Source organism: Microplitis demolitor, chromosome 1, assembly GCF_026212275.2.
Source record: "Microplitis demolitor isolate Queensland-Clemson2020A chromosome 1, iyMicDemo2.1a, whole genome shotgun sequence".
Taxonomy (NCBI): Eukaryota; Metazoa; Arthropoda; class Insecta; order Hymenoptera; family Braconidae; genus Microplitis; species Microplitis demolitor.
This window is the reverse complement of record NC_068545.1, coordinates 15609776-15625301: the sequence shown is the minus strand read 5'-3', so window position 1 is coordinate 15625301 and position 15526 is coordinate 15609776. Positions and strand designations below refer to the sequence as shown.

General features: G+C 30.3%; 1 protein-coding gene across 4 annotated transcripts in view; it reads right to left on the bottom strand.

Moving 5' to 3' along the window:
• LOC103572714 (protein AF-10) overlaps window positions 1–15526 on the bottom strand; it is an 86204-nt gene that overhangs the window by 57317 nt on the left and 13361 nt on the right. For all 4 annotated transcript variants that reach the window (XM_014443273.2, XM_014443270.2, XM_014443272.2 and 1 more), the window contains exon 8: window positions 6722–6905. In XM_014443273.2, the coding sequence (XP_014298759.1) occupies window positions 6722–6905 (184 nt within the window). The remainder of the gene's footprint in view (window positions 1–6721; window positions 6906–15526) is intronic.

The following is a 15526-nucleotide window of genomic DNA, read 5'->3' as shown; positions in this document are numbered from 1 at the left end:
ATAACCAGTATATGAGAAATTACTAAACGATTTGTAAAATATGCTGATCTCTTTATGAATTTTTCATATGAATCATAAGTGTTTCAAGATTACTATCCAAATTTACTAATTACTCTCATATTTTTTAGTAAAATTTACTATATTTTTTTCTCTGTGTAACTCATATGATATAATTACATATTTAAATACGTAAACGTAGTTGAATGATTCATAATTAATTGAGTTATGATAATAATTTTATTTGTCCGTTGTCAATAACAAATACTTGCGCCATTCCTAAAAAAAATTATTCAAGTCGTTACGGAAAAAAATATTTCAGATATAGTAGTCCCGATGAAAGCTTGGGATTTTTCCCCCACCATAATATTAGAATGTGCGCATGCGTCATTTAAATGTGCGCATGTGTAAAGTTACCAAAACCAATATGTGAAGGGTGGAGGACAAAACCGTGGTGGAAAGAAAATTCTAAGCTTTCATCGGGATGACTATATAGTACTCGTTACTATCTTGCATAGAACTCTCTACTACAATTCACAGATAAAAATCGTATTTTCTTCCGAAATACGCTGCGTCCTTGGCCTATCCGCACTCGAGTCAACTGAATTTCAATTGATTCCAAAACACGGGAATTGAAACAAGTTCCTAGGGAGGTTTGAATAAAAGGCTTTACAAAATAAGAGATGGAGCTGAAGTCCTCTATGTATGTGATAAAAACAACCATGGATTTGAAAAAAATACTGTTTTGAGTTAATGGAAATGATTGATTTCTTTCAATCAATTTTGCAAATGTTGTTGATGAAAAGTTTTATGCAATGATCTTAAGGTAGCTCACTCGCGACATTCGTAGCCAAAAGTATAGCGTAATCGTAACTAAAAAAAGTTAGAGATACTCAGTGCCAGAATATTTTATTTTTGTGAGAGACTGTATCCAATACATTTTAGTTTTAAATAAACAGATACACACCAATACAATCATACTGATAAGTATAATAAATGTGGCAACGCTGCAAATATTTATATTGAATAGCCTATACATTAAACGTATAAGTAGCAATCTTTATATCGTGTGAGTTTAATATACATATCGTTTGTTATGGTTGACAATCACAAATTTTGGATAAAATGAATTTTTATGCATATTTTCATAATTTTTTTTTTAAACTTACAAGAAAATCCCATATAAAAAGAATAAAATTGTCTGATGTGGGCTACTTTCGATATCATAATTTTAAAAAATTCTAAAGCTATTAGAAAAACTATCATTAATATAAGTTAATATCAAAAAATATTTTTTTTTGTTTGTTAAATATCATCGAATAAATGTTTAACATTCATAAAAATTATTTCGAAAAATTTTTTAACCTCCAATACTTTCATGTTCAAAAATTAACTTAACTGAGTGACATTTGAACTTCCGCGGGTAAAGTATAACGACTGCAACGTTGCCGAGTTGTGATTACTGTACCCCACCACACGTCAAGTATTTTAAAATTATTTATATTTTAAAAATCAATATTTTTTAAACAAATCGGTCAAGAAATTCAGAGTTTTTTTCAAAAAATTTCTAATTTTTTCATTTAACAGTGGATACGTTTTAAAAAAAATGATAAGAACCGTTTCCAAGATATTCAGGAAACTACATGTTTTTTTTATACTTAGTAGATCTCCAGCATGTTAATTATGCACTTTTTGATTGTTAATATCTCGTCTTACAATCGGTGAAAAAATTTCTTTTTTTTTTTCATTAAATATTAGACATTTTTGTTAATCTCATGTTTTAATTTCATCGCATTCCTAAGAAAAGTCGTTTTGCGAGTGAACTACCTTAACTTACTCTTTATTGACCTTAATATATTATAGTGGTGAGTCAATCATATGATTTACTCAATAATAATACAAATGAATTTGAAATAATTGGATACCTTCTGGCCACAATGAACTCGTACCACTGATTAAATCTTAATTCATTTTCATGTGACTACTCATTTATTACCTGCAATGTACTTTTGTAATTAAAGCAGTTGAATACTTCATTGAATAAGTATATCCAGAGTAAATGAATACACTAAAAAAAAAATTTACCGACATTCATTATTTTTAGAATATTCAAGAGCTTTAATGGAATACAATAATCACTTTTTCTTTTTTCTTAAACGTCCCCCATGAAAAACATTTATGAATAAAGTATATGTTAAAATATAAAGGATATATATTTTTAGTATGAAAAAAATATATTAAAAATGCATCAAAAACATATATATATATATATATATATATATATATATATTAGACTGTTTCAAATTAGGGGTCTATTTTCATTTTTTTGATGAACATTGAAAAATCGGAAGGGTATGTTAAAATATGGTGACAGTTAAAATTTGAGCTCTTAATATTGATATTTAGAGGTGGCTATTGATAATTTTCGATTTTTCATTTAGTAACATGGTAAAAAATACATAACTTCTGAAAAAATCAAAATACGAAAAACCTCTCCTCAAATCTTTTGTAACAAATTTACTGATCTACAAAAAATGTCTTTTATGATTTCTGAATAAATTCAACCATTCACCAGATATCTGACGTCAAAGTTTGATACAATTCGAAGAACTTGTTTTTGCTCGTTCTGAATTTTATACCATGTCAACTAATGAGAATTTAGTAATTTTCAATACAGTTTTTTGTAGGAAATTGAATGCTCTACAAAAAAAGTTTCTTATCATTTTTTGATAAATCCATCTGTTCAAAAGTTATTTGAGCTCGAAGTAAAGTTGGAGATCTTTTTACTTTTCTGGTGAAACTATCGGACTAATCATAAAATGTCATTGAATCTTTTTTGTAGGCAATTTTATTTCCTACAAATTATCTCTGATAAATTTTTTTTGAATTCTGCATTCTCTTCTAGTTATTTACATTTTAATGCCAAGCTCTTGAAAAAAGTATTCTGATCGATTTTAAAAGCTCGACATTAAAATGAAAATAACTAGAAAAGAATGCAGAATTCAAAAAAAATTTATCAGAGATAATTTGTAGGAAATAAAATTGCCTACAAAAAAGATTCAATGACATTTTATGATTAGTCCGATAGTTTCACCAGAAAAGTAAAAAGATCTCCAACTTTACTTCGAGCTCAAATAACTTTTGAACAGATGGATTTATCAAAAAATGATAAGAAACTTTTTTTGTAGAGCATTCAATTTCCTACAAAAAACTGTATTGAAAATTACTAAATTCTCATTAGTTGACATGGTATAAAATTCAGAACGAGCAAAAACAAGTTCTTCGAATTGTATCAAACTTTGACGTCAGATATCTGGTGAATGGTTGAATTTATTCAGAAATCATAAAAGACATTTTTTGTAGATCAGTAAATTTGTTACAAAAGATTTGAGGAGAGGTTTTTCGTATTTTGATTTTTTCAGAAGTTATGTATTTTTTACCATGTTACTAAATGAAAAATCGAAAATTATCAATAGCCACCTCTAAATATCAATATTAAGAGCTCAAATTTTAACTGTCACCATATTTTAACATACCCTTCCGATTTTTCAATGTTCATCAAAAAAATGAAAATAGACCCCTAATTTGAAACAGTCTAATATATATATATATATATATATATATATTGTGACATGATGAAAAATTCAATATCGACTTGTGGTTTGGAATTATTTGAATATAATAAATAATTACCAGATGAGCAAATTCTAGTGACATCTAGAATCCAAAATTTCGACTTCGACTGAGCAATCGATCGACCACATGGATGAAAAACGAGAGATCCCGGAGAGACTCCGTACTGAACGGCCACGTTTTTTTGTATTCGAACAATTCCGATTTATGTAACGAACAATTTCGATTCTGATATTGAACAATACGAGTTACGCCTTTGACAAACTATTCGAGTTGAATTCGAGTTGAATGAATTGATTGTGTTTTTTTTTTTATCGATTACAATTTCTACAAGCAATGTTTTTGTTTACATCGAATCAAACCGAAACCGGCAAATTATATTTGTTTTGTAACCGATAATTTTGATTTGTGATACTGATTAATTAATTTGTTTGATCAATATACGACTAATTATTTTTGTGTTAATTCTGATCAATTATTTTATCGTAATCTTAAGTGCCTGACCTTTCCCCAATCCGCCACCCTAAGCCAATTTTTGATAATTGTTCATTTGGTGATTATTGAATCACCTGGCGCCCAAATTTAATTTTTGAACAAGGTTGCTAAAGTCGTAAGTGTATTCGGACTTCACTCTGGTAGATCCCCGGTGGTGGAAAACCCGTTACAATATATATATATATATATATATATATATATGTATATATATATATATATATATATATATATATATATATATATATATATATAATGTAACGTAAATAATTCTTAGACTCGATCAGACTCAACAAAATTACACATAAACTTTCACTCAATAAAATTCTTTATTACTCAATACTCAATTAAACCAAATCGGGCTACGGTACAATTCACCCACCGGTCACCTCTCTCATCTCCTCCGGATTCTGACGGGCGCCAGCCGACTTTTATTTCCCCGGTATCGGCAATCGATCTAAACATACACGTAAATTAAAACCTAATATCTAAATCTTTTGGAGATGAGAGAAACGAGCGGTGGGCATGTCCCGGTGCGCTCAGTATGCTAAGTTGTGGAGAGAGGGTCGCGCTTCTTAGGACGCGGAAGAAGCCGCCTAATTACACCAATATTAAAAATGAATCCAATTAAAATACCATAAAGATGACGCGGAGGGCCCGAAAGGCCCGTGGTCAAGTACTCTCGGTCCATCAAACAAATAAATACCTGAGTAAGACATCGGGAACCTTTCGTGGACGACGAATCACAGAATTTAACACACTTCCAGATAAATAATAAAATGAAATAAAATAATGCGGTAATTCAAGACGACAAACATCACGACAAACGGCTCCCAGAGCATAATACCCGGAGCCACAGGCTGCGAAAAACGACATCAGTTGAGTGTGTGGTCGAGGCTTACCTTGGCGGCTCTCCGACTAACCACCACTCGCTCCAAACTCGACTACTGGGTCTACTCGTACTCGAGCGACTCCAAATCTCAACTCTCTTACACCATGGTCTTTCCACAACTACTCTTCTCCAGTCTCCCACTCTATTCACTCGCATGCTCTACTTCTTTTCTTTCACTCTCACATTCTCGCTTCTCCATCCATTCTTACCTCCACAAACATCCAAGCCGTGGACTCACGGGCCTTCCCGCAATTTTAATACTGCGTAATCCAGTACGGGGTTATCCTCGTCCTGAGATTTCACTGAGCATAGCAGGACAGGTACGTAAGACACCTTAAGTTTTACACTTGTGTGGGCCCTTGTTTTATCAAGAGCACAATCAAATTGATAAAACAAGTGGGACCCACCACAAAATAAATTCGATTAAATTAAATTTTTTTGTCAGTAATTTACACAAAGATAAATTACATTTTACATAACTATTAGATCCATCAAAGAAAGAAAATGATTTTTTTAATGGTTTTTTATCATATAACAAAAGTCATTAACATTTTTCGACTAACACTTTCGACTTTTGAAAATGTTTAACAAAAAAAAATTCAAAGCAATGCTCAATTATATTTGTAAAAGTGATTTCGGAATGTTTAAAAAACATTTAAAAAATGAATTTTTTTTTTTTATAAAATTTCGGGGGTACCTCATTTTACCTCCCCTTCCCCTATATCTTAGTATATATAAAAAATACATGTATGAAAATATAAAAAAATATATTTTCTAAATACATAAAAAATATATAATTTTATAATATTTTTATTTCTTATGTTGTTGGTTAGATTAAAAATATATTTTTTATACATTTGAAATATATTGTTAATATAATTTTTATATATTTTTAAAAATGAATTCCATATATACAAGATATATTTTTAATAAATTTAAATTACGTATAAAATATATACAAAAATCGGCCTAAAGTTTGCTATTAAAAATTTATTTTTTATTCATATTTTATACATATTTATGTACTTTTCATGTATTTTCAATATATTTTCTTCATAAATGTTTTTCATAGGGGATACTTCATGTTACTGGATGATAAAAAAAATTATCCAAAAGAACAAAAATATTAAACATTGTTGTCACAATGTAATTGCAGCTGCTTCTTCGAATTCGGTGCACAAGTACGCCATGTATTTGAGTAGATAATTCCCTCCAAATACGTGTGGCCTTTCAGCCAAAGTCTTAGCGTGTTTCGCCGTATTTAAAATCGTGGCGTATTTGGCTCAACTCAAACCAAGTTGACTCAAAGCTTTCTTTTTATCAGTGTAAAAAAAAGTTACAATCTTGTATGTCGAAACTAACATAAATAAATGTTAAATTATTGTGTGTTTATTTGACAGTAACATTTAAGAAGTGATACTTTTGTAATAAATAACATTTTTGTCTTAAAAAAAAAGAAAATGATCAAAAACTGATCAAACAAAAAAATTACGGTGTTGAATGTATACATAAAGATGTAAAATATTCAACGAAATTTTTTTTACTGTGTGCTATGTAATTTTGAGCCATCTAACTACTCATTTATTTTCTGATGATCACGCAAAAAATTGCAATAGGAGTCTTATCTCAGAATTCTAAGTTCTACCTCACGGTAAGTCATGAGTAATACTTTTGAAACATACTATACATCTTTTATCAGCAACTTACCGAAGCAATTACACGGTTATGAAGTTGTGGTCCTACTAATGTTGTCGACGAATTACTTGCTTCAGTAAAAATTGAATGAGCTTCCAATTCTTGGTTAAGTGTGTCAGACATTTTTTGAGCCATTGTTGATGATGGATTCAATTGGTTTCCAAGCATGTGAGGTGCATTTACACCATTTTGAAATCTATTATTCATCAATATTAGAAATAATTAGCAAAAAATAATGACAATATAACTTAATAAAGAGTAATTACGAGATCCAAGGCGATAAAATAGGAAGCTTTTAATAAAAATTCATTATTTTGATAACATTGACAATTTATAGATATTTCACATACATCAGCAAATGATAGTAAAAAAAAAGATCTACGATAAAGTGAATTTCAGAAAAAAAAATCTGAAAACCGCCTGACCCTGTGGGCCAGCCCTAAAATTTCCCGCTATTTTCAAACTCTTGAGCTCGAAAATAATATCGTTAATACAATTTTGAGCTCATCAAGCTCGAAAATAGTAATGTCACATCTTTCATTGCGAAAATTCAAGTAATAAACAATAAAAAAATCACAATAATGAAGTAAATCGTTGTTTTTTTGATTTTATATCAGCAATCTTTGGAAATAATGATCCAATTTTGACGTTCAAGGTGACCTCCAATTAAGATTTTTAAGGAGGTTCGATACCGATTTTCGAAATAATACAAAAATTTTGAAATTTTTTTCACCAAAAGAGTTGTAAAAAAAAGGATCACTGTTAAAATTTCAAATCGATTTACTACACCGTTTTTGAGAAATAAATTTTCAATAGTTATTTTCGATACGTATGCGGAACGGTAGGGATTCTGACGGCTTGAAGTGACGTCACGAGTTTGAGGCTATGAGCGCATTCCTAGCAAGACCGGATATAGTACGAGGTCTTGATAAGAATGTATCCATAGCCTCAAACGCGTGCCTGCACTTCAAGTCTGTCAGGGTTTCTACCTTTGAGCATAAAGTATCGAACAAAATTTTTTGTCATATCAACGGCGGAAGTTGAATTTGCGAGAGAAACAGTCAAAAATGTTTAATTACTGTTTATTTAATTTGAAAGTTCTATCTAGCGGGCATTTGTCGAATTAAGAGATAATTCGACTCATCTATAACGTATTGTAGTAGTCGTGTAGGAATGTAGAGACAGATAGAGAGAGAGAAGTTACTTTTCGATACTAGTTCGAGGAAAGTTAACTAAACTATAGATTGCCAGAAATCGTATAGTTTGCGCCCTCTGCATGTTACTCGAAAATTTAACTTCCGCGGTTTATATGACGAAAAATTCTTTCTTATACACGGGCGTAAATGGGAATCATTTTTCAAAGTGCTATAGTTCTTGCTACAATAATACCATCGCTACAAATTATTCAGTATCAAATAATTAAACATTTCTGAACACATTAATATTTTTTTAAAGTTTAATCATGGGTTTATTATTAAGTTATTAATAAAATAAAAGGCGAATTTTAGTTAATGACGTCACCTGTGTTGTGAAGCAAAGAAACAACGGCAACAGCGTAGAATGACACAACCGCGGGAAATTTGAAAAACTAATAATCACTTATAAACCAAAGACTTGTTTTCAATGATCGTTTAGAATATCTGACAACAGATTTGTAAATTCATAATTAAAATAATGGTAATAACTATTATTATAAACTTCTTAGAAAATATAAAAATTAATTAATAATTGTAACCCAAAAATTTTCAATTGATAGATTTTTTATTAGTGATATAACTAATTTTAATAATTTTTTTTAATATAAGTAAGTAATAAAATTTTTAATATTATAAAAATTAAAAATCTAGGGATAAAAAAATAAATAAATAAATAATTTATTTTGGAGAAGTGACTTTTTGGCAATGATCTAAAATCATTTGCATGATTTTTTTGGTTTTTATGACTTGAGGAACATTATTTTTGTTTTAAACGTTTATTATAAACAGCCTCTGAGACTAATTTACCTTTTCAATATTTCCGTTTTTTAATATTACTTTCTTCCATAATTATTAATAACAAAAATTAGCTGACATTCTTCACTGTTTACACACTTATACACACTTAGTACTCGTGTTGGACCTGAGCTCCAGCTAGTAATAAACCTTATGACCAACAATACTAAACAAGAAAATCACTAAACACTAGCGCGCTGTTGCCGTACTTCTGTGTTTATTTTTTAATCACTTATTTTATTAAAAAAAATTTTTTTTATGATTTAATCCAATAATAATAAAAATATATTGTGTTTATTTTTAAAACTAAGACAATTTATAACATATTCTATCAATGAAATTTGGGTGTGTAGAAGTTGTAATCTTGCAAAAATACAATAGAATTCTACGAGATTCCCTAGTACGATAATCGGTATCGAACCTCCTTAAGTACTATCGTTAAAAAAAAAAAAAACTATCATCAATTTGTTCAACAATTTGGATTTAATTAATTAATTAATGTAACGGGATCGAAGTCCACTTCCGTTTGACGGGAGGCCATCTCCGTGCCCTTTTGGGCAAATACGTGTTGTGGGGCATCCCTACCCTCGCTCCAGGCGACACTCCTACACTGAGAGAAAAGTGCTTAGTAACCTGAACTATGCAGCGATAGATATAAAAATATAGTCTCCCTAACCAATTTTTATTGTTACTGGAACTATGTACTAGTGTGAATCAGCACGGAAAAATAGTTACATTAACTAAATTTAAAAAACCATTTTTGCCTTATTATGGTCACTACAAAACTTTAATCATTTTAAAACAAGACTTAGTAGTGAACACAATATAATCTTTATCGTTTGCTCAATTAACATAAAATAGATACAGTAACTACGTTAGCTTAGTGACTGTGTGATAGTTGGTAGAAATAATTTTAATAGATGACACAACTAAGAATTTAGTTGTCGTCTCATACAATATCATTTATTTAGTTCCTTTTACTACTAACAAAAGTATCAACCGTACTATTTCATGTTAGTTCTCTAAACAGTCGATTTCTAGTTAATTTAATAATTATAGAATATTTCTGCTGACTAGTAATCAAATTTAAAAAAAAATTCAAAAGAGAATATCGTTATAAATACCATTAATATTTAGTTTCCCTGCCTCTAAATTGCATTCCTAATGCCAAAAGTGCGTATTGCAAAACATAAGCCAAAGAAGCGTATCAAACATTTTTTTTTGCTTATCAGTTCCGAATCGTTAAACATGTGGAGGTCGATTAAAAAAGTGAAAAAAAAAATTTTTTTATACCAAAAGGGCGTGTAAATATTTTTTGTTACTTAGATAATTCCCTCCAAATATGTGGGGCTTTTGAGCCAAAGTCGTAGCGTATTTCGCCGTACTTGAAGTCGTGGCGTATTTTGGCTCAACTCAAACCAAGTTGACTCACAGGTTTCTTTTTATCAGTGTGTGTAGAGAAACTCAAATTTGAAAGCCGTGTTTATAAGTTTTCATAACGTACAAATAAATAACCTTATGAGTTAAAGAGAAACCCTTTATAGCAAAATAATCAAACAAGATGTTTGAATCGAAGCAGTTTTACGATTTTCATATTATAAAATAATTCCAGCTATTAATATTAATCCTACATATATTTTTAAATTATGTGCTGTTTTTGAGAATTATAAATATACAGAAAAAACAGATAATTTGAATCCTGAAATTTTTTTAAAAATCGATTCGGGAAATCAAAATTTTCTTGCCCTAAATAAATAATTATCTTGAAATTTTTATTTTTAATTCAAATATTTTTTCTCAAGTTAACATATTCTTATGCTTAAAGCGAAGAATTTTTACTTGTTTCAAAAGTTTTTATTTCTTAATATTAGATATTTTTTTGAAGTAAGATATATGAGTTTTTGTAACAATCTGCACTTTTTTGTTTGAAGAATATAAAATTTATCGCAATGAGTACTATTATTTAACGCAAGAATTTTTTATGCTACAACCAAAACAAAAAAGTTGCTTAAACTAAGAGATAAAAGTCACCAGAACAAAGCAACAACAGCGGGAGTAGTTTGGTGCTCGCCACCAGATCGCGCCCACCTTTTGTATAGTGTCCCTGGTAAGAAACTTATTTCAGAAGTATTATATTCCAAGCTTGAGAACGATCCTGGCATAAATACTTCTCTGTTATCCGACAGAGTGACAAGAATCATTTTTGATTGTAATATAGTATATACTAAATTACATTAAGACATTAATATTTAATATTAATGTTTCCTAAAATAATTTTTGTGATAATAAAAAAATATCAAGTACGTTCAATGTGAAAGAAAAAAAATTTCTAAATTTGTCACGCAAATATTAGCTAGTAAATAAAAAAAAATCCAGTAATAATGAACCAAAATCTGCAGTACAGATCGCTAAATAATTTTATTTCTTGCAGTACTAAATCATGGAAATGGTAACTATGAATGTTTAGTTACAATAAGTCAAATCAGTACATTCTCAGAAAGTTCGATTTTCTAGTGTGTACATCTAGACACAAATACTTATTCCTACAATTATAAATGATCTGAAGAAATAAGTGTACATTATTAACATCACTATAATTTCATTGCTCATTGGACTAAGAATAAATTATTTACTACAATATAAATTATAGTTATGTTAACTTTATCTTAGTATATGTAACTGAAAATAGTAAGAATGACTATGTAGTCGAAGATCACTTTACTATGGTGTATTAGTTACTGAAACTGATTTAGTTTAGCTGAGTCGTCTGTGAACTACGATTTCTTAGTTCAGAAAACCGATTTTTTCTCTCAGTGTAGCCAAAAAATATAATCGAGTGACGATTAAGGATGGGCATTAACCGGAGGTATAATCAAAAGTTCTCATTGCGCATGGTATCTAACAGCCACCACGAGTCCATACCTCTCTTGGGCCAAACACTCCTACCGTCTCAGGAAATAAAGAGACTCTGGTCGAAGTGGGTTTGGAGATGTCCTCAATGGTACCAGTTTCCCTGTACTGGTGGTCAGGTTGCATCGAAATAAATGGTGAGACGCAACTTCTCCTCAATATCCTAAAAAGGGTTTCCTTCATTTGTTAGTATTCACTTTCGAACAAGTTATTATCCACTTGTTCAGTCCCTGATGAATTTTCTACTTTCCGAGCTTTTAGGCGCTCTGATTATTCAAGCCAAATCAAAGCTTCAAGCAGCTTAGGGATTTGGATTTTATTATAAAAAAAAAAAAAAAAAAAATACTTTTTCGAAATTCTGTCGACAACGATTTATTTTGAACAAATGAACCGATTTCAAAAATTAAATTTTTCAAAAATCTTCGATTTATGAAGCAGGAAGTTGAAAAAAAATAATTTCACGGCTTTGGCCTTTAATATCTTTTGGATGATACATTACAATTCAATTATATTGATGGCATGTTGTAACTAATAAAATGAGCTTTAAGCTACACTATTATGACTTCATTTTTAAATTACTTTTTAGTTATTATGGCGTTGTAAAAGCAATCATATAATTTATTAGGAATATATTAAGCTTTGTGGCCCTGTCAGCGCCTACAATTCGAAACGTATATAGATCAAACAGCGCACTAATTTACGAGCAATGATCTTGATTGTTCACAGTTCAGCAAAATCAATTCTCTAGTTTAAGAATGGTGGCCAAGTAAAAATTATAAGAATTCAGAAAAATTCAATTTTCGTTCCTGATTTCTTAAATAGCTTTAAAATCAAAAGGTCTATCTCAATTCTGTAAAGAAGAGATTAAAGCTTGATATAAGAAAAATGAGTACAGTTAACTTGATGAAATCTACACTTCGGCTGTCGGATGGAATTTTTTATGGGATGTCATATAAATATTCACCAAGAAGTCAAAACTGAGACAAAGTCTGGACGTATGTGTATGACAAGCGCGATGACACGTGGTTTCACGGTTGACCTGATTTTAAGTATTGAAATTAATGAGATCGCAGAAAAAAATATATATGAAATCAGTTGCAGAATTATTATCCGGAAAATATCAATTTATTTTACTGAGATGACTGAGTTCTGAGTAGATTTATAATAGCATGTGGTGCACGGCTCGGGTAACTGACCAGCCGCGAAAAATCACGATATCGATCGATAACATAAATATTTTTACCTCAATACAAGATTAAATAAATTTTATTACTTATTTTTTAGACTTTATTTACTAACAGGAGTTATCAGATATTTTCGGCTGGATTTTTTCGGAAACAAAATCTCCAAATACAAAATACAGAGCGCACTTTGATGCACTACTGTCGAATCCAGCAAAGTGCGCTTTAATTGTTTCATAATATTCGTTTGTTTAAGAGAAAAACTAGGCCAAAGATTCCATTTACTGCACAAGTGCAACAAAGATAGTGCCATCCGTGGGCTTGAGTGTAATAAAGAGAAAAGTGCAAGCCCCTCTTAACTTTATATCATATGTATGAGAACAGTAATTAATATATTTATTATATGTACTACATTTATGACACTGATCAAAATGATACTGTCTAAAATGTTTTAGACATCAAGACTTTTTACAATAAGAACAGCGGATTATCGCGAAAATCTTGCATTCTATTGTAATGAGTATTTTAATGAGAATGAAATTGGTTTCCGAATGCAAAACTGACAGGATTTTCGAATTCGTCTGGTTATATCTCTGTGGGTTCCATACCTAAAGAACTTCGAAAATTTGAACTTTTACACTTTGAACTTCACAATGTGAACTTTTGTAAATTTGAACTTTGGTAAATTTGAACTTCGGTAAATTTGAACTTTAGCGATTGGAACTTTGATGATTTGAACTTACCTTTTTTTTCAGGCTTTGTGTGCGTGGAAATATAAATTATGTAAACCTATGGGCTTGAAATAGTATGGTGCCTTTTTTAACTTCCCGCCAAGAAAATGATTAATTTTCAAAAATTCGGGAAGTTATTGGTTTCACCCCGATTTTCGAAAATCAAATTTTCATCAGATGTCGACGTTTTGAGGTCCTAGGAAGCTATTCTGACTATTTTCAAGAGGATGCCCGAGTGTCTGTATGTATGTGTGTGTGTGTGCGTGTATGGATGTAAACTCTTGATATCTTTTTAATGAACTGACCGATTAAAATGTTTGAGGTGGCAATCAAAAGATTTTGTTGGCCGTCAACTTTTCTGAGAATTCCAAATCGATCGATCAAATAGACTCTAAGATATGGTAGAAAATCGAAAAAAAAATTTTTTTTTCAAATTTTTCAGAAATGACTTGATCTATTAATTCCAAAATTTAATAAGCACAAGAATTCAATAAAACGCGTCGATTGCCGCCTCAACCATCTAAATCGGTTAATTCGTTTGAAAGATATCATGGGAGAAAGAAATACTAAAAAACGGTTTTTTCCGAAAACAATTATTAATGGCATACAATAGTATTTTCGAGCTGGAAGAGCTCGAAAATGTATTCACAACAATGTTTTCGAGCTCATGGAGCTCGAAAACAGCGGAAAGTTTAAGGGCTGGCTCGCAGGGTCAACCGATAGACAGATTTTTTCAGGGGTTTTGTGTGCGTGGACACATAAAATATTCGAATTTACAGAACCTGAGAAAAAAGGTAAGTTCAAATCGTCAAAGTTCAAATCACCAAAGTTCAAATTTACCAAAGTTCAGATTTACAAAAGTTCAAATTGCCGAAGTTCAAATTGTCAAGTTCAAATTGGTAAAGTTCAATTTTCAAAGTTCATTAGGTCGGTTACCATCTCTGTGTAATCACTTTTTAACTAAGGATATTTGAAAAGATTAACATATCTTGGAAATGACAGTTGATTATGAGTAAGTGACTGTAATTTGAAACTGTTATTTCTGAAGTGTACATTTCAATCATGGCTTACCAAAGTGATACTGTCAGAAAAGTATTACACGAAATTCTTTCATATTCTAAATTCGAAAACATCAAGTGGTTGAATATTTTCAGGTGTCCTTTAAATATAATTATTACTTTACCATCTTTATCAAAAGGTTTTACAGCGCTAATTAATGGACAATGTCTAGTCCATGAAATGATCAATAACAAACTTTTAGACCCGATATACGAAAAAAAAGAACGTGTTTTAGCCAAATTTGAAAGTGAATTGAATAACAGAAATATAAATAATATTCATCACAATATTGAAAAGGATGATATTTATAGATTCGTACCATGCTTTATGTACCTGAAGGGAGCGCTCCAGATTTCGATATTATAACCACAGGTTATTCAGTTCAAAACAGGCGTAAGCTTTGAGCTTATTTTCAAGCTAAATAAACTGCTACTTAACAAAATTCTGGCTTGAATTAAAACTGAACAGCCTTCTAAAGTATGAGAAAGACACTGAATTCAAGCTGAACAAGCTGTTAGGTTGTAGTCGTACATAGTTGTAGTGTTGAGTACTATTCTGGACAGCAGTGGATACAATCTAAATAGCACAGTATTGTCTGAAATTTTTCTTCTACAAAAAGTACTCAACACTAATCTGTTAAACTATAGTGAATATAATTTTAACTATATGTTTACCTGTGAAAATAAAACATATATGGTCATGCATGGCCGTATATAGTTCATAAATGAACATATATAGTCATACATGAGCATACCAACTTTCTAATAAAGTTATACGTGCCCATATGTGACTCATATAACGCCATATATGGCCATACATAGTTATGTATGACTATATATGATCATGTATGCCCATAATGAATGAATTATATATGGCCATACACAACCGTGTTGGCTCATACATGGGCATGTATGAACTGTATACAAAAGTTTTGTTAAAATTTGT